At 44.1% G+C, this 25,372-nt stretch overlaps 1 protein-coding gene and 1 long non-coding RNA gene across 4 annotated transcripts in view; one reads left to right on the plus strand and one right to left on the minus strand.

Moving 5' to 3' along the window:
- The window catches only part of Prp40 (pre-mRNA processing factor 40), a 63,390-nt gene that overhangs the window by 37,659 nt on the left and 359 nt on the right, over window positions 1-25,372 (plus strand). For 2 of the 3 annotated variants that reach the window (XM_077699776.1, XM_077699777.1), the window contains exons 16-20: window positions 1,328-1,423; window positions 5,428-5,511; window positions 5,572-5,662; window positions 11,820-11,872; window positions 23,367-23,540. In XM_077699776.1, the coding sequence (XP_077555902.1) occupies window positions 1,328-1,423; window positions 5,428-5,511; window positions 5,572-5,662; window positions 11,820-11,872; window positions 23,367-23,540 (498 nt within the window). Of the gene's footprint in view, window positions 1-1,327; window positions 1,424-5,427; window positions 5,512-5,571; window positions 5,663-11,819; window positions 11,873-13,135; window positions 13,277-23,366; window positions 23,541-25,372 lie in introns of those variants that run through there. The other variant, XM_077699778.1, reaches the window with a different exon arrangement.
- On the minus strand, window positions 10,039-13,249 carry LOC144170170 (uncharacterized). The gene is made up of 3 exons (XR_013322573.1): window positions 13,116-13,249; window positions 10,991-11,100; window positions 10,039-10,914 (listed from the first exon to the last, which is right to left on the minus strand). It is a non-coding gene; the product is annotated as an uncharacterized LOC144170170 (long non-coding RNA).

Genomic DNA, 25,372 nt, shown 5'->3' on the forward strand with positions numbered 1-25,372 from the left:
AGCTGGTAAAGCCATAGAGAAATAAAAAATTATTTCTTTCTCTATGGTAAAGCTTCGCGCTCGTCTCCTCACTCGCTGTGCCCAAGCTCGCTACACGCCGCAACAGCCAAGCGTGAACCGCATGGTGCGTTTTTGCACGCGATTCGCTCGCCTCGGCTCTGCGATTTCGCGCCCGCGCTCGACGATTTCGCGCCCGCGGTAGCGCCTACCTCGGTCAGAAAATGACGCACGACGCGCGCGGCAGAATGGAGGAGCCTGACTACTTGCGATGAGATCGAGACAGCCGGCTTGGCTCCGCCGGAGATGGTTAGGCTTAGCACCCCGGCAAATATTTTATGGGCGCTTTCACTAGCGGCGCGGATGATGTTTTATAGTACCGTTTTCGCATGGATTATCAGCTCCTTTACCGCACAAGCAACTTCGTGTCTCCCTTGAGCCGCATTTTAAAGAGCGGTTAGAAGCGGTCGCTCGAGCGCCCGTGCCACTTCGCGGCTGGAGCCAACGTTTTTAAACGTTGGCTGGAGCCGACGCCATGTTGACGCCGCCGGCCGCGCCGCGCGCAGCGTGGGGGTAGTTTCGCGACGGTGTCAGCGCGTTGAGCGTGCGCAGAGCGTTTTCGCCAGCAGAAAACAACAGCCCGGCCGTTTCTGGAGAAAGAGTGACAAACAGGGGAGCGAGAGCCGTCACTTGCTCGTTCGGCAGTCGGGTGCCTCGCCGCCGGCTCGTTCGTATCTTCCGCCGGGCCGCGCAGGTCCGTTCGTAACAGCCGAAATTTTTCCCATTGCAAACGATGCAATTTCGCCGGTACTTTTCGGAAATTCGTATCATCCCGAAATTCGCACCCCCAGAATTGTATCATCGAGAGTCCACTGTAAATAAACACCGATACAGACACGCTCTGATTTTTTTTTTTTTTTTTTTTTTAGTTTTGGGTGGTTCGAATATTTCGAACAATAAAAGTGTCGTTCGAATCGAATCGAATGCCGAAAAATTCGAATCGAATATTCGAAGTTTCGAATATTCGCACACCCCTAAAATACAGAGCAAAGAAACTGCTGCGCACTGCCTACATGAGCTGCGCTGGTGACGTGGCCCATGCCACTGTGGCTGAAAGCGACGTCGCCCCCTTGAGCAGTTTCGGTAACTGCGATCGTTTTCCCACTTGACTGTATTTTGCATGCCCATGCGCTATCATTCACATTGCCCAAGAATGCCTCAATATAAATATAAGTTTTGGCTGATGAAAACAAATTCGTTCTAGTCATGTCATACAGATTCATTGTGCCCACTTCACACTGTGGCTTGCCCTCTTCCTCTCCCATTGTAGGTGCGAAAGCAGTTTGAAAAGGAACCAGCCTTTATCAACTTGAGCCTAGAGTCTGAGCGGATGCGCATTTTCAAGGAGTACCAGCTCATGCTAGAGGTAAGGATCACTCACTTCCGCAAGGGCTGGCGTGGCTCTGTGTTGTTTGTAGGCGACATGGGCAACTACTTGCCACAAAGTGGACCTGCAGCAATGCGGAAAGCATCTTTGTCTACTTAAACATGACCCACAGGAAGATTGGGAGTGAGGGTAGCAGCAGAATGGAAAAATATTTGTGATGGCCAGAGGTGGGCCACTCAAAAGCACAAAGCTAAGCACAGTGGCATGTCTGCATCAGCACTACAGTGCTATGGAAGATTTTTCAGTGGTTTTCTGCTATTTGGGTGGATGCTACATGAAATATCAAACGGACATGCGTAGCTCACTTCACAAAACAATAGAACAAAAATATTTTCAAGTAGAGTTCAAAACTTGAGGTATTGGAATCTTGACACAAATCTAGTGTGCTGGGTAGTGGTACCGGGTGTGTTTAGAAATCTGCCTGAGTGGATTGGTGGCACATGATTTAGCGAAAGTGCAGAAGTTTGGTGGGCTTGGGAACAACAGCATTACGTGCATGTCATTCACTGGTCTCGTTTAACCTTCTGTACCATGGAACAATGCTTGTTGCGTGCTGCAAATTTACGCGTGGAAATGGGCTTTCTAGTTATACAGTGTAGACCATTTATAACGTAACCGCTTATAGTGCGGGACCGGATATAACGCGGGTTTTTGTGACCACCGGTTTGCCTCCCATAGAACTCAATGCATAAGCATACCGCTTAAGATGCGGTCGGCCGAAGCACAATACCGTTTATAGTGCGGTTTTTCGGCGGGTCTGCTAATCCACCGGTGCAGCTGGGGCATCGTTTTAGGGTAGCAAAAGAAAAAAATAAATGATGAAAAATAGGCACCCTTTAGTTCGCGCGTATGTGATAACCACAGCTGTCCTTGCTTGATGCACCTCGGAAGATAGCGACCGGCTCCCAGTCCGCGCGTGGAAAGTTGTTTCTATTAATCGTGAACCGCATGGGCCGTTTTCGCACACGAATTGTGCACATCGGCGTTGCGCGTGCGTTTTGTTCATGCTCGCGTCTACGATTCCGCGCTCGCGGTGGCTTCTTCGCGTGGCAGTGGGAGGAGCCTGACGACTTGCACCAATGGAAACGCACCTAATGGCGGGAGATTCAAAGCGCTCCGAGCCGGCTAGTCGCGCCAGAGGTGTTTAGGCTTAAGTCCCTCGATCAGACGAAGGGACTTTAGTTTAGGCTTACCGCCGCGGTATTTTTTGATGGGCGCTTTCACAAGCAGCGTGGATGGCAGTTTATATTCCACTTTGCGGTCACATTATCAGCTCTTTTCTTGCATGAGCATCTTCGCTTGCGCCTCGTGCGGCATTTCAGCGAGCGGTTAGAAGTGGTCGCTGGAGCTGCCTGCACCGCTTCACTGGCTTCACGGCCAGTGCCGACGCCATGTTGTCGCCTCTTACCGCGCCGCACACATTACGTAAGTTGTATCCGCGCCGGCGTCGCCGCGCCTGCTGCGTGCGCTGCACGTGTTCGCGAGAAATCGCTCCATGCGGTTCACGCTTTAGAACTTTGTGCAGATAAGCCACCGCTCTTCCCGATCAAGTGAGCCGCGCGAAGATTTCCACCACCAGTACGTTGCGCTGATAAGCAGCCGCCTTCGGCATCGTGAACGCAAGGTGGGGTAAAAAAAAAAATCCCGCTGGCCTTTCTTATCATGTCCTGCGACGCAAAATACGCAGCCATGGTCTTTCAAAACACAAACACAACGGAAGTTAAAGCCGCACTCGCCATTTGTAAGACCGCGCTTTTGCAATGTGTGAGACCCGGCAGCAGCGGCTGATGTTAAAAATAATACGAAATAAAGACCCTTCCTTCATTTTCAGGCGCTGTGCGTTTGGGTGATAAAAAATTTAGGATGACTTGAGAGGTAGGTGGTGATATGGTTGAATTCGCGCACGTTTTGGTTATAGTGCGGTACCGCTTATAGGGCGGATTTTTGCGGCTCCCGCGACATACGTTATAAGCGGTCTACACTGTACAAAAATTCGGAGCAAAAAAATTGTAAAAGAAACAAAAATGTTTCTCTGTTCAAGGTAAGCCATTGCAGAAGTGAAAGTTGACCAGTCCAGTGGCTTCAGGACTATTTTTTCCCTGGGGGAGCCAAAATTATGCTACCATAAACATAATCATTATCATTATCATCATCGTCAATTATAGCAATATTATGTTTTTTTTTATATATATATCTTAATTTATTCTTTTGTAGTACTTCTGCAGGGTCTGTACAGTGCTGCTACTATGACTGGGTATGCATAAACAATGACAACTGACCCACCAACATAAAACCAAATCAAACCCAATCAAATAAATTTTAGCATCGCAGATGCTGGAGGGCAGAGTGAAAAGGCCAGTTAGTGACTTCATGACGGCTGTGCCCTCTACACGAGGCAATGGTAGCACCCACGATTCTATACCTGTTTATCTATCACCGTAGAAGAGCAGTGCACATCTAAATAAATATAGTACTTACAGCACATTTATATACATGCCTACTAACTGCGAACATACATTGAGATTTGCACATTCACGCTACCAAATGCAAATGACAGTTTACTCAATGAATATTGACAAAGCAAGCAACTTCAATACACAGATCAGTTGAAGAAAGAATTTATGCTATGTGTTAACATCTCCATGTAGAGATTTGACCATGTGTGTTTTATTTATTAGAGTACGTGCATGCACAAAAAAATAATTTGTTTTAATTTTGTTCCGAGTATTTCTGGTTGTCTGGTGCGCCATTATATTAGGAAAATTGCAGCAGTATGATACGGACGCATTCATATCTCGTAATATACAGCCGCACTGCTGATACCTCTGCTGAAAATTTGTTAAAGTGTAAGTAATTATGCGATTGGGGCAAGCCACTGAGGGAACTATGCTTTCCAAAGAAATCAACTGGTTAGTGTAAAGAGTTATTGGTCATGCTGTCCAGTCGAGCTGGCTAGTACACGATGGTACGAGTCGGATACAAAAGGCAAAGCCAATATACCATCGATCCTTTGGTTGATACTGCAGACATTGAATATTTGAGCGGGGAGATAAGCTTGTCAAGTGCTTCAACTACATATCTGCTGAAAACGGGTAACGTCGAAATCGTTATTTTTTAGAATTGAGGGCATTCCTAAAGGCGAAAAATATCGTCTAAATAATGGCTATCGCCACCAAGATTTTGACTGAATACCGTCTGATCCTTAGCGATTTTGTCTTCTGCAAATAAACCTAACTTCCCCAGAGCCGTCTGGTTCTCAGCAGAAGTGTTCAGGTGCCCTTTGACTGGGGGAGCCATGCTCCCCCATTTGTACATTAGGAGGAGCCGTTGCTCCCCTTGCACCCTCTTTTCTGATGCCTGTGCCTTTGACTAGTGTATGTGAGAAAGTCAATTCAGTTCATTCATTGCGAGAATTTCTTTGTAAGGCCGAATGCCTTTGTTGTTGGGCTTGATGGCAGCTGATATTGCTAGCATCGATAAGCCGTCTGAACTGCCCACTGAGACGAGGAAAACCGGTTTTAGGGCACACAAGTTCCGTGCTGTTGAGCTGTGGAGGGCACACAAAGCTGCTGTTGGTTTCACCTATTGTTGCCAGCCCCTCAATAAGCTTGCGTTATTATCACAAGTTCGATTGCTGTAACCATTGAGGAAATGAACTGCGGATGTACATGAATTGCGGTATTTGTAGCATTTGTGAATGACATTGTGCAGGTTGCCATCTTGCGATGATGCAATGATATTGCCTTAATGAAAAACAAAATGTAGTAAAACAGCAACTGCAGTCCTGACGTGCATTACTTGAATGATATCACATACCTGAGGGCACTGCAGGGGTATTGTATGAAGTTGGCCTCTGAATGTTTCAGTGGTCTGATTTCGATGTAAAGCGAGCTGTTTGCGGAAAGCTTTGGTTTCGTGGCTGTTTCCTTGGTTGTGTTACTGTGCATGCGGTAATTGTATGCTTGTGCAATGCTGTGTTTCAGGAAGCGTGCAGCCACCATCATAGTCGGTCCAAAAAGCATGGAAAGAAGGCCAAGAAGAACAAGAAACGGTCCAGGTCCCGTTCGGTGCGTGCTTAGTGTTAGGCACTGCCGTTCTTATCCTTAACGTGCCCATGTCTTGTGCAGGAGAGCGACTCGGACAGCTCTTCCAAGTACAGAAGCAGTAGGAAAAAGAAGCGGTCCCGCTCTTCGTCTGAGGAGTCAGACTCCGACAGTGGTGAGTTTCCAGTGGGCCCTCAACATGCATGCTTTCCTTCGCCCTCAGCTTTTTTCCTTTGAATGCAGTCATATCCTGGTAACTCGGTGTTAGATAAAACAGGCCTCTTTAATGTACTGAGCCACAATTTGACTGTTCAGCTCATCTGACACCCCACAGGCAGGGACTACAATGGCAGCAAATGCGATTTCCTGCTTGGCAAGTAAATGATGCTAAGATCATTGGATGTGCTGGCTGCTGTTAAACGTCGTCTCAGCTTAACAAAGGCAACAAATTTTGTCGCTCTTTTGATGGGCCACGATTATATACGGAGAACATGTGCGATTTCCACACGGTCTACTGCTGTGCTGTGTAGTGCCACAAGCAAGGTTGGACTAAGGGTCAGGCCTTACCCATGCTCTTTAGAACTCGCAAAAAAAAAAAAAAAAAAAAAAAAAGTCTATGAACTGAGAGTTTGAGACACGAGCCCTGACAAACAACTGAACGTATTTACTGTGGTACGTAGGTACGTAATTAATGGGGAGCGGGGCATGATTGTGGGATCTGGCGATTTGATGTGCCGGGCAGGGGGCAGGAAAATGAGGCGGTGCAGTTGTGTGTGTTCCTCTTTTGTAGCGTTTGACTCTGGTAAGTTTAATGTGGCTCGCAATAAAATCAGCGGCACAATTATGATGAGGAACGGAAATGTGCCAAGCACATCACAGTGTGGGCAAGCAGCGCACCTTCCTACGCCCTTCTCCAGTCTTGTCCCTTGTTTTGCGTTATCTTTAGTGCTTGCCACAGCAAACTGCCCATTGTGGTGACGTGGTGAGCTCGTTATTGCTGTCTGAGATATGCATAATCACCACCTGAGCTACATATGCAAAGGCAGTCAGTGTGCAACCTGGAATATGCGAGTTGCCCGTCATATCTTACTCGCCTTGGTAAAAATGAGTGTTGTGCAAGCATTTTTCTTTGTTCAAACTTCTTCGGGGTTTGTGTGTAGCAGCAATTTCTTTCTGAAACATTCCACGCACCAAGTGCTCTTGTTTTGTCACATCGTTGGTAAAGTTCCTCGTCATGATGGAAAGTGTGTCCTGCAAATACATTATGCTGACGTTGCGGTGAGGGAAGGTTTTTTTTATTCACGTGCCATTCTGGCAACAGCAGGTGGCAGTATTTTTCTATTGCAGTGCAGGATAACGCACAAACAAATAAATCAGAGGTTCCTCTGTTTAGTGACGACGATGGTTGAAATACGGTGCTTTCTTGCATGCGAAAATCAAATGCTGAAGTGCAGAAGTCAAAGCAAGTGCAATCAAAGTCAAAGCGTCAATGATCAAAGTGCAAAGCGCCTGAGAGTCATAGTCCAAGCGTCAGCTATCAAAGTGCAAACTGTCTGAGAGTCAAAGTCAAATTCTGAGGACAGCAAAGATTCCTCATGAGAAAGCTAAGAAAGCAATCCTAAAAAAATTTTGAACTTTTTTTTTACTGTTTTGCTATAATTTATTTTGCTGTAGTTGCACTAGAAGATGCTGTAATCATTTCAAGGCAACATCCTTTCAATAATCTTTTAACTTTATCCATTTAGGGTAATGGCTTGATACCTTCTGGCACCACGTATTCGAACCTGAAGAAGCCACGTCTTTTGCCAAAATTGGTTATGCAACTAAACTGATTGCATGTTTACAGGAATAAAATTCTTCTCAAATAATTATTGTCCCACGGAAATTTTTTTCGAGACGCGTGTCTATATTTGAGTGCATCTTGCTTTCTCTGCCTTGGAAGCCCCTGGAAAAGTAAATAGTTGTCATTTGTAATTTGTGTAATAACTAGAAGTAGCTTCATTTTATAACCAAATAAGCCAGTATGAAGTGCAGTTGTAACGAAATGCTACATCTTGTTTTATAGCTAGATGTAGCCACTTTGTTCATTGGTTCCAACAAAGAATATCAAACCTGTTTCATATGTGGCTTAATAGCGTTAATTATTTTTACGAGAGAATTTTCTTCCCAGAGGAGAGCAAGAAAACTTATTATGGACAGCTGGGTTGAGGAGACAGAGTGGCCACCAGGGTGGTGGCGACTAAAGCAGCTCGTTCAACCAAGAGCCCTTGGTTGCAGGAATGCTAACCTAATGGTGTGCACCCGCCACGCCTGCATTAAACGAGCAATGAAGACAAAAAACATTGTTCACTTACTTTGAAGAGCTATCCTTTGGTAACTCACTCAACTTTATTCCAGCCGTGAAAGGTTTTTCTTTTAACCATAAAAACGAAAACGCAAGAAATATTTAAAAACTCAAATTTCGTGCTACAGTGGCATAGTATGGGCAGGCGTGATGGAGTAGTAGAGGCCAGCACTAAGAACATAGTTATCAATGTGTTAGCTGCACGCTAACATTCAAACGATCAAACAGAACCAGAGGGCCCCCACTACAATCGTCCAGTCATGTGTCCTGGTGGTGGCTTCAGTGGAGGCCACCAATTGCACAAACAAGATTCCGTGATGTCGGTGGAAAGTGGCTCGGGGTCGGCGCCGCTGCTTCATCTGTTTCTGTTAATATCTCGATTATTTGTTTGAAGTTTGCAACAAAATTGGTATCATTGTTGTTTTGAAAAAGCAGCCTTTCAAATGTACCAAACTTGCTTTTTGCCGTTGTGGCCCCTTTAACGGCAGTCTGCACTGGTGAGATGTGAAGGCTATAACCCTGCTCTGATGAAGGGTGAAGTAGAGTGGTGAGAAGAGTGTGACACTATATCACTTCTGCCTGTACCATTGTGTTAGTGGCCCAGCATGTGCCAGGGTGTCGGCTCATGTTTCTAGCCCATGAAAGCAGCAAATGTTGGGCCTGATAACTTGGAGTAGGCGATATCAGCAGATCAACCAACAAAGTCTGTCCTCATTTCAGGCAGGCTTTGTTCCCACTGTTGGCACATAAGTTGTAAAGCAACTGTTATTAAGTTAGTTAAATACCTTTGGTAACTGGGCTGATTGCCGTGTCAGTTTGGTTAGCTTTCCAGGACTCACTGCACACTCTAAACAGACAATAGAGCTCTTCAAGCTCCATAGGAGGTGACATTTGTGAACCACATTAAAAACACACCAGGACTATAGCCAGGACTATAGTCCCTGTAACCCAACCAAGAAGCCGAGCAGTCTTTTGGACACAGGTTTCAAAATAAAGTTTCTCTCTCTAAACAGACAGTGACAACTGTACTTTCGTAATTGCTCCCCCTACTTCTCGTACCCGTCCCCCCAGCTGGTAGCCAAAGAAATACACTTCATTTTATTGTAGGTCTGTGAATGAACCAAAGGACTACATGTTGTGCATTTTATTCATTAAAAAAAAAAGCCTTTTATTTTTATAATAAAACGTTTTGCCTCCTCCTTTTATTTTTATGCTATGATTTAGTTACCTCCTGCAGTAGTCCATTTTGCTACAATATAAGGTTTGTGAGTATTAAAACAGGCATGGTACATGTGTATATCTTCGGTAAAATCTCAGTGCAGCACATTTTCTTCAAGCGTTCCCAGTTTTATGGCATCAATAGATTAATGCATTCTTGTAGGCAGAAGAGCTGCAGTACTGTGCTGGAATTGAAAATCTGTTGAAGTTCGTGTGTCTTAGAAGATAATGGTGTGTTACGGTTAGTGCACATGAACACAAATGAAAAGCATTTGGAATTACCTTTCAGAATTTTTTTTGTTTTTGTCTAATGCAAGCAGCAAATTAAGGTGCCAATTCATGTGCACAGCAGTGGCTTCCTATTTAATTTTTTTTCTGGGTTTCAGTGTCTTTCACCAAAAAAAAAAAATTATCAGAACTTAGTTTCTGTACATTCAACATGGTATATCCCAACAAGAACTCCCACATCTGATGTCCACACTTGAACACCTTCACGATGTTGCATTTCGCTGTTTGTCATAAATCTGCCGGTGACATGCCTCAAGCTCAGTGTTGCCATGGCAGCACACTGATCCTAGCCTTGTCATTTCAATTGCCACATTGCTTTTGTGCCCTTACATGTGCTTTCAAACACAAATTGCTTCTTCATTGGTTCTCCTCGTATAGCAGTGGCAGACATGTGCTCATTCAACTTCCCACTCAGTTTCTTGCTTGCCTTGTTGGTCTGTTGGGTCACAAGGGGAATTTTCTAATTTTATGTACTTGGTGACTATATCATGAACTTGGGTGACTATCAGACACAACTCCCCCCCTTTTTTTTTTTTCTAGACATGTTGCAAACATTAGAGTTGATTATTTGCACTCACCAATCTTAGCCACACTCTTACCTCATTTTTTTTCTGTTTGTGAATGTGTTGCAGGACGCCCTTGCTTTCACCATCATTATGTCGCCAACAGACCAGCCTAAAGCTTTGCTTTCTGGGCAAAAGTTTTTTTTTGGGGGGGGGGGGATGAAGTCTTTATTTATTATACAGGGGTGAAGGACTAGTTATCGAACGTTATTTCATCAAACGCCCCTTTATCAAAGGCGTGTCTATTTCATCAAAGCCACTTCATCGAATGCCATTTCAATAGACTTGTAGACTTGCGCTCTTTCGAAGCTGGAAAGTTTTGCCTACTTTGTGCGTTAAGAATCTGCAGACAAAGCTTCTGCGCAATGCCTGGAGATATGTTGAAGTAAATTGAAAAAGCTACGGTGGTGCATACCTGCAAGAAAAAAATGGCATGTGGAGCGTTGATTGTCGCAGCTTCAGAATCGGGGACAATAAAATGAGGTCAACACTGTGGCATTGCTGCTTGCAGCGCTACATAGGGCCTTCAGTGAATATAGCCTTTAAATCAGCTGATAAAGCCTGCACAAGGGTAGCGACACCCTGTCTTCGAAGAAACTAGGCCAAAAGCAAACTGAAACATTAGCGTTCAATCTGCAAATGTTCAGTCTTTAACCATTTCAACTCTGCAAACACTGCAGAGGTTGTTGTAAAAGAGTTAGGGTACAGCTGTGAATGTTCTGTCACCGGCAATTATAAAAACGCATGGCAGTTCTCTTAGCACTGGAGCAACAAGGAGCAAATAAGCATGTACTTCAGTAAGGTGCTGAAAAGTTCTCAGCCGTTAAAAACAACTAAATTCTGGTGTCACCATGAGATGCCTCGTTGAAATGAACATTTTTCCAACCGGCAATCTCGAAAAGGTTTCTATCGGCAGGCTGCTCAAGTCAGTCCAATGCCCAGTCATGACACGTCCACACGTCATGGCAGCGGATGGTTTGTCATCCGTCAGTTTATCAGGGAGTCAGGCAATTGCTGCATAGCAAAAAGAAAAGAGAACTGCATTGTGCAGTTCAGCAGATGAGACGACTCTCAGAATGTTGGCCCTTACCCGGGTGACTGGCTCAGGAGCACTAAAAGTGGATGCAGCAGTCTGTTTTAATTGCTTCGTTGGTGCCGTCTGGAATGTGGTTGTGTTCCTGTCTTCTGTATAGCCTTTTCCTGCATCATGCAACGTTGTTACCATGCGGCCTTCACTTGACTCAGTGCTCTTCCTTTGTGCACTGCCTTCTGACGGCCTTATCATTGAGCCACGGTGGCTCAGTGGCTAAGGCGTTCTGCTGTGCTGCGCACAAGAACGCGAGTTCGATTCCCGGCCACGGCAGCCACTTTTCTGATGGAGGCGAAAAGCAAAAACACCCGTGTGTTCGACGTTTCGGCGTACGTTAAAGATCTCCAGGGGGTCAAAATTCCTCAGAGCCGTTCACTACGGCACGCCTCATCGCCTGCGTTGCGTCGGCGCGTTAAACCCTACAATCAATCAATCAGCCTCATCGCCTTTGTACTGTCGGCGCACTAAACCCCACAATTAATCAATCAAAATGCCTTGGCCACATGCTTGTACAGTGCAAATGAGCATTTTCTTTCGTATAGAAAGCGGTCAGGAGCTTGCATAAAAGCTACCTTTCTTACTTATACTCTGTTCATGCGCTCCAAAGGCATTGCCCGTTCCACTGTGTACAACCCACCTTGATAAAACACCTTTAGACTAGGAGGTGTTTGATGAATGTGCTTCAGTAAAGTGGTTACTGAACTGTCTAAAACCTGTTATACAGGCAGTCGAGTTAACGCTGCTTACTGTGACTGCTTGCGTTTGACAATGCCCTAATGGCACCTGTGCACAACTCCTTGCAAACGAGTTGACATTTTGCTTGTTGCAGACTACTCATCCAAGCGCAAGAAGAAGGATCGCAAGAAAAAAAGACGAAGTAGCGTAAGTAGAGCCATTTTGCAATGAATTTGCGTGATTACCAACCGTGTGAGTGGATGTTGCAGGATTTATGTGCGATAGCCTGTTGCCCGTTTTCAATGGTAGAGTGCTTTGAGTTCGATCCACCTTTCTAAGAATTAGCGTTGTCACGTCGCTATACAAAAGCTCTTCTGGGCTATCTTTGAGCTACGCTGTCCCACGCTGTCTAAATAACATCTCATACACTATGATAATACGGTGCAATGTGTATATCTCAGGGCTGTGGGTGGTGGCATTGCTAACAATTGCTACTTTCTGTTTAGGATACTGTAACATACTTACTTGCTAATCTGGACACAGCTGGTATAGCTTTATAACGTGAAGCTACGGGCTGTAGAAAACGTTAGCAAGCATTTCTAATGCCGATTTTCACCTTAAATAAATAAATAACTAAACTAATTAACACTGCTTTCTCACTTTCAACCTTTTCGACATTTTCAATTTTCGACCTTTATTATTTCTTTTATATCCTTTGCTTCCCACAGAAGTAGTTCTAGCTTTTATTGTCGTACATTATATTTGCAGATGATGCGATGATCCCGAGTTCAGATATAATTAGCAATTTATTATTAGTTATTCTTAACGTGTCGCTGCCAAGTTGTAATGCCATGATAACGTAATGTTAGATAGTAGTACTTTCCAAATCTAGCTTTATAATCTTAGTTTTAACACAACGGTATGTCTGGGATGCCACTTTCTCCTCTTGGTTGCAAGCTACTCACTACTGCAACCCAGCGTGCATTTCTTCTCTAGCTAGAAGGGTATTTCATAAAATGTGGATGCACATTAAGATTTGCTGCCACTTTGAAGTGAAAAACCCTGGTTTTGCTCCATTACACTTCACCTAGCTACACTTACTACAGCATTTTCGGGTAGCATTTTACTCACTAATGTTACTTGCAGCTCACTTAATTCAAGCTATACATAGGTCATAACTTTTAATTGCTTTTTGTGTAATGGGTCTTGGTTCCTTTATCCAAACAAGACCTTTCATTTCTAACCTAGTGTAGAATTTATAACTGAAGGATTTCACTTCAGTTACTTTCAGAAAGACTGCCTTAGCTGCCTTCTGCACTGTTTACATAGCAAATAAACTATCAGTTAGCTAAATCTAGCTCAAACTACAGGACACTATCAGTTTTCTTTTTGGCTGCATGGTTATAAAGTTCTATGGCTTGAAGTAATCTTTTGTTAAGAAAGTAATCACCGTGTGTTCTTTGTGTGCAGTGATGGAAGAGCTGCGCCGATTGTGACAAATTGCACACGAAGACAGTCCGGCTGCGTGTAGTGTGCCAGATGGTCGTTTTATTGAAGGATTGCGCCTCGGCAGTGTGTTGAAACGCTCTAAACCAAGCAAGAAAAGGGAGAGAGGGCATAGAAATTCAAGCGTGCGGGGATCCCACACACTCCAGCGACCGTGGCGTAGTCACAGTTTAGCAGTACTGCGGATATTCCTATATTTTTGTGGTCATTATTACCACCATTAAAATGTACAGGCAACAACATCCCACATTCTAAGAAAAGCCACTGGAGCCATGGAGACTCAAAAGCACTTCCGCCTACTGGTGTACCTTTGTTGGCATTGTGGATGTTTCAATGCAAAGTGTGAAACTAATTGCGGAAGCATTCACTTAGCCTTCGCTTTGCGACAACTATGCCCTTTGGACCTGAGGGTCATTTCCAAAGCCAGCGCTTGCCTTTCTTGCTGCCACATTCTTGTGTTGTAATGAGAGTCCACCAATTAATTGTTACCAGACAGAAGTGAGCATCATACGCCATGAAACTGGAGCATGGTTTGAAAAACGTTTAGGTGATGACACTGCAATGAAAAAAGTATTCAAAATATTTATATGACATTTGCCACTCGGCGTTACGGTTCCCCGTAATGAGGCACCAATAAAAGCTCGGTGATCTCATTATATACGTCGTAAGGAATAGTTCATCACGTTCCTGCTCTCTCTAAGCCTATGGACAATTTGTGCCGGCACACTATCACCAATTGGGTTTTCTTACCCCCTGTGTCTAAAAGTACATCAAACATACTCCGATCCCAGGAGCTAAAGGTACACCAAACGTGCCTGGATTCCATAGATACAGCTCCTTGAACTACCCGTACCATTGCCATCTTTGGTGTACTGGTTACACATCCGCTCATTGTCGTTTGTTTGTTTTGTTTTAGTGCTTGTGTTTATAATTCATTGATAGCTAACCTCACACCAGCTTCACAACTCACGGTGAAAGCAAAACCGCTGCCGTTCACCGAAGCCACGGCTGACATAGCCATTGCTAGAGTTACGTTTGGTTATCTGCAGTTGGTAATAGTGATTAATCGTTAACAATTACTCTGCTAAAGCTAGTCAGTGAGCGTAATTGGTTTGGCCGTTCGGGTAAAAATCAAGACTTACCACTCTCGCTGTCTGTTTGTGACAGTGACTCTGGCCAGTCAGCGAGCCGTGGCGGCTTGGGAGTGACTTCCCAAGAGTGACTGCTCTATCCGTGGGTATTGCAAGCGTGGCAGTGAAATCTGGTTAGTCAGTGTGTGGCGGTGGTTTTGCCTGTTGGAAAATCGGCACAGGCTGCTCTCAGCATGAGTTGAGAAGCAGATGGTGAGCGTGGAGTGCATCTGATGTACCTTTAACCTCTGGGATCGGGGGTGTCTGACGTACCTTTAGACACAGGTTTTTCTTATAACTGGCATGGCATTATTAGTAAAGAACTTTTTTTTTTTTTTTTTGCCCATTGCTCAACTGTATTCATACGATAAATATTAAGCTTTACTATAAAACAATCACCTGTAACACCTGGCCCTTCAAAACACCTTTGAACTGCCAGCATTTGGTCCACTTTTTCATGCATGAGTTGCCCTCCATGTTGCGATGACCTGTATGATTAATAGAGCAGTTATCCCTAGTGGCACTGCTGTATTGCGAGGACCCAAGCACAGTGCTCAGCACGTTACGTCAGGAGAGCACTGAGCAGCGCTGTGCATCTTTTGTGCTGTGTATGGGGCGAATGTTTAAAAATGGCGGCTTCGCTTTTCGTGGGCAACTTAGGCTGAGAAATTCCAGTTTGTCTGTTGTTTTTGCATGTGTGACCCCTTTCGTCTGTTCATCGCCTTAGTGCCACTAGTCATACGCCGCAAGCGCAGTTCTGTCGTTTGATGATAGATGAGATTAACGAGCCCCAGTACAAACTACACGTTGACACTTACACTGTCCAACAGTGCGCAAGTGTCATCACCTAAATGCCCCTTACTCTGAATTAGAGAAAAAATTAATAATGTAAATGCCGAATTGGCCATTTGTAATTTATCATTTGCAAGCATTTAGAGCTTCACATTTGCTTAACTGTGCTTTTATTTTTTATTTTTTGCTGATACTTTATGCTGCGCAAGCGCTTTTTCTGCGTGCGTACTTGTCATTGCCATTTCATAATATATTTCAGAAGTAACTCTTCACACGCCACCTCTCAACTGTACGTGAATACTGTTCATCACATTCACCTGAGTACAGATTTTCATAATCTCACCTGTATGGAATCGCATGAGTGGCTGATTCGTTGTTGCGATGGAAGAACATTTTGCCTCAGTCTTCATGTTCTTCGTGGCAGTGCAGAAAACAGCTCACACCAAAGTCTGTCTCCACACCTACATGTTGTTTCCATCATGTTCATCTGAAGGCAGATTTTCATAGTCTTGCTGGCATAGGCAGCTACGAGTGGCTTGGTTTTTGATGTTGTGTTAAGGAAAGAGAGAGCGGAACACGGCTTGTGTGCTCTTCAAGGCAGAATTTTGTAAAAGGATAAGGAGCTAAATATTTTTGTCTTCATCTGTGCATGTTGAGTTGTGGTGCTTAAGTTTTTCTGTGCAAATGCAAGGAGGGGGGGGGGGGGGGTGGGGACATGCAAGCAAGAATTTATCAGATGTTCAACTGCACACTGCACTAAGTTAGCCATTACTTAATTACGAAGTTTGCCCAAAGCAGGGACCACATTACTTTTACCCAGAAAAGCCTTTCTGTGCCTAAACATGTACATATGTAAACTTCAAAGCCATTAAAAGTTTGAAAATATGAACTTGCGGAATTTTCTTCTGAGTTGTTTTTTAGCTGGCTAGAAAAGCTTGAGTGTGTGTAGCTGTTTGCATGTTTATAAAGCAAAGCTAATGCACAAGTGCTCAACAAAGTAAATGCCACTGCGCCTATAGCACAAGACTGGTTACCAGCTCTTTTCAGTATTGAGAAAGTATTCGGGCTACTTGCAGTGTTACGGAGACCATGAAGATAGCATGCAACTTTGCTTCAGTCATAGCTTGCCATGATGGAATAACAAGTATGCCAGGTTTACTGCAAAGTTGGTTAGAACTAGTCTAGATCAATAAGAAAGCAGAAACGGCGGCCCCTTGAGGCACTTTCCTGAACTCCCAGAGTGATGTTGCTGGAAGTCATGTATGGACTGGCACATGCCATTAAAAACAGCTGTAGATTTGAAAGTAAGGATTGTGGGCTTTTAACTTAATGTAATTGCCCCTGAAATTCAAAGTAGCCCTATGATATAGTGATGAACTAACTAACAGATGATTATGGGGCAAAAACTTGTAGGTAATTGACAGTGATTGGGTGGTAAAGACACGAGAAGCTAAGGATGCAGTGCCATTTCTTGTGGCTTTTGTAACAGTGTGATGCCATCAAAATGAAAACACAAATCCGGAACTCTGGTTGCCCGCTTTCTCGTCAGTGCATTTAAAGTCCAGGTGATCGGATGTAGCCAAATATAAACTTGAGCTTGAGGGTTGTCACCCAAAGCAAGCACGGAACCCCTGGTTGTGCCATTGCACAAAGGACACAGTCTAACAGGTTTTACTAGCTTAGCCGGTGACAGCCCAATTTCTGATTCCTGCTGGACCATGCCTATCGACATGAGGTCAGTATGCTGACCTGCACGGTTTTGTCTCCTTCATGCTGGACGTCACATTGGCGTTTGGGGCATCATATAGTTTAGGAATCAGGTAATTTGCAGATTCTTTTCTGATTCAAGCATTTTTTACCAGCTACCAAACTAGTAGAAAAGGAACGGCCCAATCTTTTGTATATAGCGAAGCTGTCTGTTGTCATCATGGTGTCTTTCACGAAAATTTGAAACGAAGAATAGATTATTCCGTTGTGCACCTGATAAAAGTGAGCTTGCAGGGGAGCAAGTATAAAGCTGTGTTCCTTTTCCTTCTCGCGCGGTTTTGGAATCCCTGCTGCAGAATCCACATGGCAACTTGAGGCACATTACAGTAGAATCTCGATAAACTGAAATCGCTTAAACGGAACAGTAGCCTGTAAGTTGGTTGGTTTTGTATTCAGATAATGTAAAAAAACTCTTGGTAATCGGATCTAAAATTTCCGCGTCACCGTGTAAGTGGAACCAGAAATGGAACTTCTTGTGAAACCCATTGGCATCAGAATTAGCTTTTTACGGTTACGGCTGTTTAGTTTTTGTTTTTGTTCTCCCTCCATGTTTTCTTTAGCCTCCCTGGCCTCGTAAACCTCGTCTCGTTAGTGGTCAGCCGTGTTAGCGCAACGAATGCAACATTGCAGTTCTTGCTCCAGTCGTCCTGTCTCGATTCAAGACGCCGATGTTACAGGGCTCAGCTCCTGCCGCCTCGTTCGTGCCATCGTGGCGCTATTCGTGCTTCATCACTGCGTTGCCGTCTTCTAAATTCGGTGGATTGTATGCACTCGCGAGGTTGAGGCCTCTAGCCTCCGTGAAGATGCGGTTGCAAGGACTCAAACAATAATTGATGCATTTTGTAGTGCGCAGCGACTCATTGTTGCCAAATCAACTTCGTGAACGCTATGCCTAAACCACTTGTAGTTTTCTTGCTTTCTGAAAAACTATAAGCTAAATTCACCTTCTAGTGCTTAGGGTTCCATGAAATGACATTACGAGTGTGTATGCACATAAATTTGCACTTTCACATATCTATCTCGGTAAACGGAACCCCTTTTAAACGAAGCTAGTTTTTTTGGTCCCTCGAAGTTGCGTTTGTCGAGAGTCAACTGCATTTGCTTTAGAACTGCATGCCTTATTTGTGGCTGTATGCACGTACAGCTGTCATAGCATCGGCCTATTTGGACCACAGGGCTGAATGAAACTTTTGTGGACAGAGCATGCCTGCGCATGATTCGAGTCGCAAGTTTCTTGGTTCAAAAAGCCAACCAATAAATTGTCAAGTTCCTGCAATTGTCAGGTTCAGAGCAATAATGGTTGCGCAATGCCAGGAACATTACACAGGGTTTTGTGAAAATAAATTGCATCCTTTGGTGTGAGGTAAAGTGGTATTTCATTCTGCTCGTGGCAGCAAAGAGCAGCATAATGGGAGGACTACGAAGTTTCTGTTGTTTCAGTAAAGCAAACTGATCATTGTGCACGATATTTTTCTCTGTTTTACCCAAGTAGCACTTCACTTAGTCTCTGTATGTCCCCTTACCTACTACCTTTTGGGACTGTAGGATTATTGTGAAATAAATTTGTAAAAATGAAATGGTTAAGCTGTTGCTAAGTGAAGGTAGGGGATTATTTCTTGCTTATTAAGTTGTGGAGAATCCGAAGAAGCATTGGATTTTTCAATTTCGATAAAATATTTCATTTGTGCGGGAGGCTTTGTTTGAGTTAAGTACTGAATTCAAATAAGCCAAAGTCGAAGGCGGAATTCAAATTATGTGCACCCGTAATCATTATTGGCACATGCATGAGACCAGGACTCAACGTGATTAATTCCCACAGCTTCCTTGTGGGCATCATTTTAATGGGAACGTTTTAGGAATTTTCACCGGAACTTAAGCATTTTGTGTTTCTTTCGATGCTCTTCAACTTTGTAATCAAAAATGTCCGCTATCCCCACTCGCTACAAAATCAACGGATAATCAAGTTAACTGGATAATTATTCAGAAACAAAGGAGTACTGACATTAAATTCAGAATCCTAAAAAATAATATGATTGGCTTCAGTAGTTTGTAAAGATGCCTTCCAGCAATCGAGAAACACACCGAAAATCAATTTTAATTGGCCCAGCTGTGGGTTACTTCGCATTGCCAGTGAAATCGCCATCCGTATGACGAAAGACAATCCGCATCCTGGGAACCAGCCCATGTTCCGGTATTTTTGGTGTTTTTATTTATTAATGAACTTATTGTATTTTTCTTGATTTTACATTTTGGGTGCTTGCCCCTGTTCATTTATATCTAATTGGCTGTGAACCTGCCATAGTTATGCTGGTGTGGGTGTTTTTCCTCACTTTTTTCTTGCTTTGTTTGGAGGGGAGAACATGCAAAGGAATTGGAATTGGATGATGTCAACAAGCCCTTCCAGAAGCTGAAGCACTTTCCTGTGCTGCTGTTGGTGGTGGTCTTGTTGCGCCAGGTCGGGTCTCTCAACGGCATCATCAACTTTGGCAAAGTGGCAGAAAATTAACATTGTGTTTTCAAAAACCAATGGAAGGCCAACATCATGATCAGAAACGAACTCAAATGCGTCTCAATTAAAAATGAAACTCTGTAATTAACATCTAATTACATGAGTTTTCAAATTACTTTTCAAGTTTCCCGTGTCTCGTCTGTTGCCACAAGCTCAAGGTGGGCTAATGCGGACCACGTGAGATCGCCACAGACGATGTGGAAAACGCATGTGGCGGTACTGGTTTCTGATTGAAGTCACAACTTTCAATTTTGCAGCCCCAATAGTGTGACTTAATAAAACGTCCGGCATTGCCCAGAAGTGCCATCTGCGCTGCCGGTGTCAGAAACCGAAACTGGTTGAAAGAAGTGCAGAAGTGCATTGTAACTATTTATATGCTGACTGCTGATTGGTTTTTGCTCGATTTTCATTATTAGTGGGTGAAGAGGTATTGTTTACAGCAAAAAAATGAAAAAGCTGAAATTTGGTGTCAGTACTCCTTTAAAAAGTATGCTACCCTAAACTGTTATAGAAAATTTGTTGTAGGTTCATTGATAAACTTTTAAGAATGCGTGAGCATCATTTTTTCGTGAACTTGAGGCTCTGCTTGATGCACAAGCCTTGCACCGGCTTTGTTTTTCCGCCTTACGCTGAATGCGCACTCAATTTCACAATGCGTGCAAGTGGTGGTGGGTATCCTGGGACCCGCCAAGATGGCGCAGAGGCAGGTGGCGCACAGCGCTTTGACTTGATGTCACCCTGGAAACGTGGGCCCCGTTGCAAAAGAAACTCTTTTTCTTTCCTGAAGGCAACTGTCTCCATGCACTCTTTCCACACCCTCGATGTGTGGCTCTTCTGTCGTTTGCTTGTTGGTGAATCAACACGGCTTTAAGGAGCATCATGAAAATTTTGCCGACATGCCTTGTCTGTTGCTGACACCATGATAATTATCAGTTACTTCACTCAAGAACTTCACCGGAACACTCTCTATATATGGAACAAATTTGTACTGATAACTGCAACAAAAAACAGATGTTTTTACTGCAGTGTACACATTTGACGTTTGCAGGAAATGGGGGAGGGCAGGGACTATTGTGCCTGAATGTAGAATGAAATTATGGAATGAACAGTTTAGTAAACACACACACAAACTGCGCTTACACTTTCATTTTGTTTTTCGACGAACTTCAACGAACAGCTGATCACTTGGCAGATGCATTTTTTGAAGTACAGGGTAGGCAGTTTACAAACGATAAAAGGTATCATTGGGAGAGTGTGGCATCTGATAAGGCTCTCCGATTTTATTTTGTGCTAGTTTCTGCAGGCTGCCTGTGACATATGGTGATGTTCCCAGGAAGCATTTGGTCACGGATGTGACTTGTTCTATAAGCCCGTCGCCGCGCTGCTCACGGAGGGTATATGTAGCAGGCAATGAACGTTGGCGGGCGCCCACCTCAGGACAAGACAACCCAGCGTTAAATTCTTTGTCATGTGCTGATCCCCAAGAATAACTTCATATTCACCATACTTCTTTCGTAGAATATTCGTGAAATTTATGCCACATTGGCTTGTCCTGGCTAGTGATCAATATCCAAGGTACGATATTGGCAAGAGTAACTGGCATGCTGTCAGGTATGATATGAGTGCTCCGCTGGATTATGCAAGTGCACAAAACCAATTACACCGTAGTGTATAACTGTAGCATGACCGTGCGAGGAAACACTGCTTGTGAAGACACTGAGACACGGAGTAAATTTCAGGGCAGTGGAATTACAATCAGCTCCATGCATATGCCGACTTTGCGACACTGGTCTGTGACACACGTGGCGCTTATACAGGCCGAATGTACCACACTAAGATCGCATCAAACATTTACACTCATAAATACGCCACATTTGCAAATAGAGTGACTGCTCCACATAAATGTGTATTTCTAGTGCATGCAAACAGAAAATCTCAGCTATGAACGTGCCGTAAAAGCAACGGCGACAGTCGGGAGTGGGCCAGAGTGACCCACGACTGCTTTCGAAACGGGCTGCTAGGGGAATTTCATTGGTGCCCCTACAGGCAGTGCTTAAGGTGTATAGCAAAGCAGACAATGTACCCAATCTTCTTTGGTGAATAGATTCTTAGCAGCACAGAACACATCAGATCGCTTGCAACAGTAGCTATTGTATATGTCTAGCAGGGTATTATAACAGCATCCGCACATTGTCAACACGTAAGACAATTAAGAGGGCCTGCTAGGGCTGTCTACCAGCATGTCGATTCCCAGAACCCCTGTACGAATAGTTTTGCGGTTATCTTCTTGCTTTTTTTTTTTTTTTTTTTTGGTGGGAAGATAAATTCTGCAATTATACAGCAAAATGTACCAATCATCCTTCTTGCATAAAAACAACTGAGTTTTTCTGCAAGAAAGCTAGCACCCTACAATATCCATCAGATGTTTTGGCACCAGATGAAGTGACGATATTTTTAGTAAAACAAAAGAGAATTGTTATGATATCAGGTGCACTAGGGGTTCTAAGACTTACTGATGAAATCTCCTAGTGGAGTTCGCCATTTTTCACCATTCACTCCAGACTCCTTGCTTCATCCCGGCGGCCATTGCAGCTGATGCTGCCAAACAGTTGAGTCACGTACAAAGAAACAGTGGATGCTTTATCTCGAGCATTGCTCAGTTGTGTCTTAAGGCATGCTGCATTGCGGTGCGAAAGCACAAGTTCTATGTGAAGTCATTTCAATAAAGATGTTCTTTCAGAATTTTTGAAACAAAGGGAAAGGAATAAAAAATTGAGACAAAGATAGAATTGAACTTTGTAAAGCCACATCTTGTTAAGCGCTGCACTTGTCAAGTTGCGGTTTACAGTGAAGCGTGTAATGCAGGAAATTAGAAGTTAAGGACATGAGAGAAATTTTTACTTGCCTCATAATGCCAAGTTCAAGGCTCCTATGATCTGTGATGAAACTAGTTGTTTTTTCTGAAAAATATGGCACTTTCAGATGGTGATTTTGTGCTCAGTCCTCTAAAAAAAAAGGCTTCGCGAGAGAGCCTCCCTGCTCGACTAGGTATATTTCTGTACACGCATTAAAATAAACCTATTTAGAACTTTTTTAAATGGTTTTATGCCAAACATCAGTGCTGAGAACCATTTAGGAATGCCCAAGTAGGCCTTAGTGCCTAACAAATTTGCCTAATACCAGAGAAAGAGTAGCGAGACACTGAGAACCTCTCGTGCCCGTGGCTTAGGGAACATTGTATGTTGCACCATGATCCATTGCAGCCTTATAGAGCATGTGTGAACCTGACAAGCTCAGGCAAAAAATGACACAAGATGTCAATTTCAACCCCTCAAATCCTGAAAAGGGAAATTTATTGTAGGCAGCATCTGTGCCTCCTGCCAAGCTCGTTTTATCATTACTGGTTACCTCCTTGCAACTCCATCTTTCTTCAAAGTCTGCCCACACTCCTTTGGCACTCATCACCCCTCCTGCCCTATTTACTGTAAACAGTGGCTCCAGGATCCTTGCCTGCCCCTCCGACAATAAATGGCAATAATAGGTTGTCACAAATTGCTAACTGTTATTCAGTCTTTGTATTCTGGGAATCAGTTTTATTGTATTGGGGGTTAGCTTCCTGTGAAAACTCATTGGAAAGTGAACAAAACATGAGCCGAGGTCTGTAACTGTGACTGTTCTTTTTGACTATGCACGCAATGCGCAGTGCCGCTAGTATGTCACCAGCGTGGAGGTGAGAAACATTTTAGCAAGTATAAGCACAGTACCGTATTGTGAGCCATGTGACCAATGCAATAACAAGGTTGGTTTGTTTCTCAATTTTGATGCTGCATATTGGCCATTTTTCGATATCAATAGAAATAAACATTAGCAGGCACAAGCCGCTGTATTACTCCACTACACCAAGAATAAATAGCCCATTATGGACCCGTACTGACATGCTGAAGACCATCTAGTTTTTTCCCAGACGTCCTACAAGGGCCTTGTTTGGCATGCGCAGGCGTCATCGGACTCCGAGTCTGAGCGTCGAGAAAAGAAGAAGAGCCGCAGGTCACCACAGCCCCCGCCCCCGGCAGCGCCAGCCCAGCCGACTGCCCCAGCGCCCGCGGCGCCAGCGGCTGGCCGCAGCCGTCGCAGCAGCAGCGCTCGCGAAGAAGGCGAACTGGACCAAAAAGTGAGCAACACTTGCACGCTCCCCCCCAGTTTTCAAGGTTTCTTTAGGCGTCTTGCTTGAAATACTTCCAGTTGCACACTAACTACCTAATGGTTAGCTTGTGACCTACTTACCTGCATGGAACCGCCCCCTGCTTGTTTGCAATAGCCACAGCCATACCTGTGCATGTTTAACGTGCTTTGAGATTGTGGAAGGGTGCGGCCACTTAGTTCAAAATTTCCTTTTTCCCCCCCAAGCATGGCTGAGGGTAAGCATTTGCACTTCCTTTGCTCTATCGTGCAGTTGCGTTCGCATGCTCGGTCCTCGTAATTTCATTGCTCGAGTAGTTGTGGCACCACTTAGAGTGGCCATAGTAAAGCACGACTTCACGGGGACAAGGAGGACCGTTATGTGTTGAGAGAACAAGCGCTTTCTTCTAGCTGCAAGAATGCTGGCCTAGGGTGCAAAAGACTGGACGAGCTGGTTTTGTTATGTCATCTTCCTTGTGTTGTAAGCCCAGGAGGACAGTATTCCACTAACATGCTCACGTGAGGGAAGGGGGAGCATTTTTCCTTTACTCGGCACTATAACTGTTGTTCCTTTGGAGGGAGTGCACCAAAAGCAGGTTTAACATTTGCTCCCGTTAGGTTTGACTGCAAAGGTGCATTGCGTTTCGTAATCTTAATGTATACTTCTACATCCAAAGGGTAGAAATGCTTTTGTAGCAAGGACACTTGCTGTTATGTGTACTATCTCTTTTGCCAGCACTGTTTTTATGTATTCGCCTCTCTGTCCATCACTATGCCTTGCTTATGGTTTTCTTTTTTCTTTTCTTTTTACAGTGCTAACAGTGCCTTACTGCTTATTTTTATGGTTGTAAATGTGCTGCTTGGCATACAATGGGTGTCGCACAATTCGTGCATAAGAGTGTGGGATGTGGAGCTGTGACTCCGAATGCAAAAATGCAAATTGCAGAATAGTTGGTCACACTAGTCGCACAAGCATAAATCATATCAGTGGAAGGAGTGTTATGTGTCAGGCTGCAGATATGCAGTAACTCTGTCCGAGAACTACAGTGAAAGCTCATTAATTTGAAATTTAATGGTCGAATTTATGGGTAATTCAAACTGTACAATTTAGTCCAGCCAAGTCTCCATAGAAGTCTACGTATAAAGGGAGCCCACTGGTCGAACTCAAGTAGGTTCCGCTACGGATAACTCGAACTACGCACCACTGCGCCCGCACCTTGGTGCCTGGCACACGGCCAGAGAAACGCCCCCTTTGCCTGCACTCAAGGCTGCGTAGAATGGAGAAGGCAAAATAGGGCAAAACTAATCTAAGTCCCGCATGGTGGACATTTTGGATGACGCATTCTGTGCGAACTATGTCGATGAGCACGCAAGTACAGTGGTGTGCAAGTACAGTGCTCACAGGTGAGGGCATCATGTGATCATGTGTATCTCAGGTCAGAACTGCAGAACCTGTCACTCCCAATGACGGCAAGGAGTACGAGGACAAAGCATAGTGCGGCCATCCGTTCAGAAATCATAGCTAATGAAATTCCACTTGTGTCGTCTTTAGTTTTAAAGAAGGCAAAGAGACTTTCGACTGCATTCGTTTGGTAGAGCAAAACGTGCTGGCTGTTGCCTTTAGGGACAAAAGGCAGCTGACAGTGATGGACATTTTCAAGCATCGAAGTGTTGACATGCCGTACTGCTTCCCAATTACAGTGTACGGTTGTTAGTGTTCACTTTCATTAGTTTGAACTTTCATTAATTTGAACAGAGATGGTGTCCTCTCACAGTTCGAATTGACAAGCTTTTACTGCACTTTGGTGTGGTGGAGAGCTAAAT

This window comes from Haemaphysalis longicornis, unplaced genomic scaffold (assembly GCF_048455015.1).
Source record: "Haemaphysalis longicornis isolate Haplotype H1 unplaced genomic scaffold, Haemaphysalis longicornis Haplotype H1 scaffold_2, whole genome shotgun sequence".
In the NCBI taxonomy this organism is placed as follows: domain Eukaryota; kingdom Metazoa; phylum Arthropoda; class Arachnida; order Ixodida; family Ixodidae; genus Haemaphysalis; species Haemaphysalis longicornis.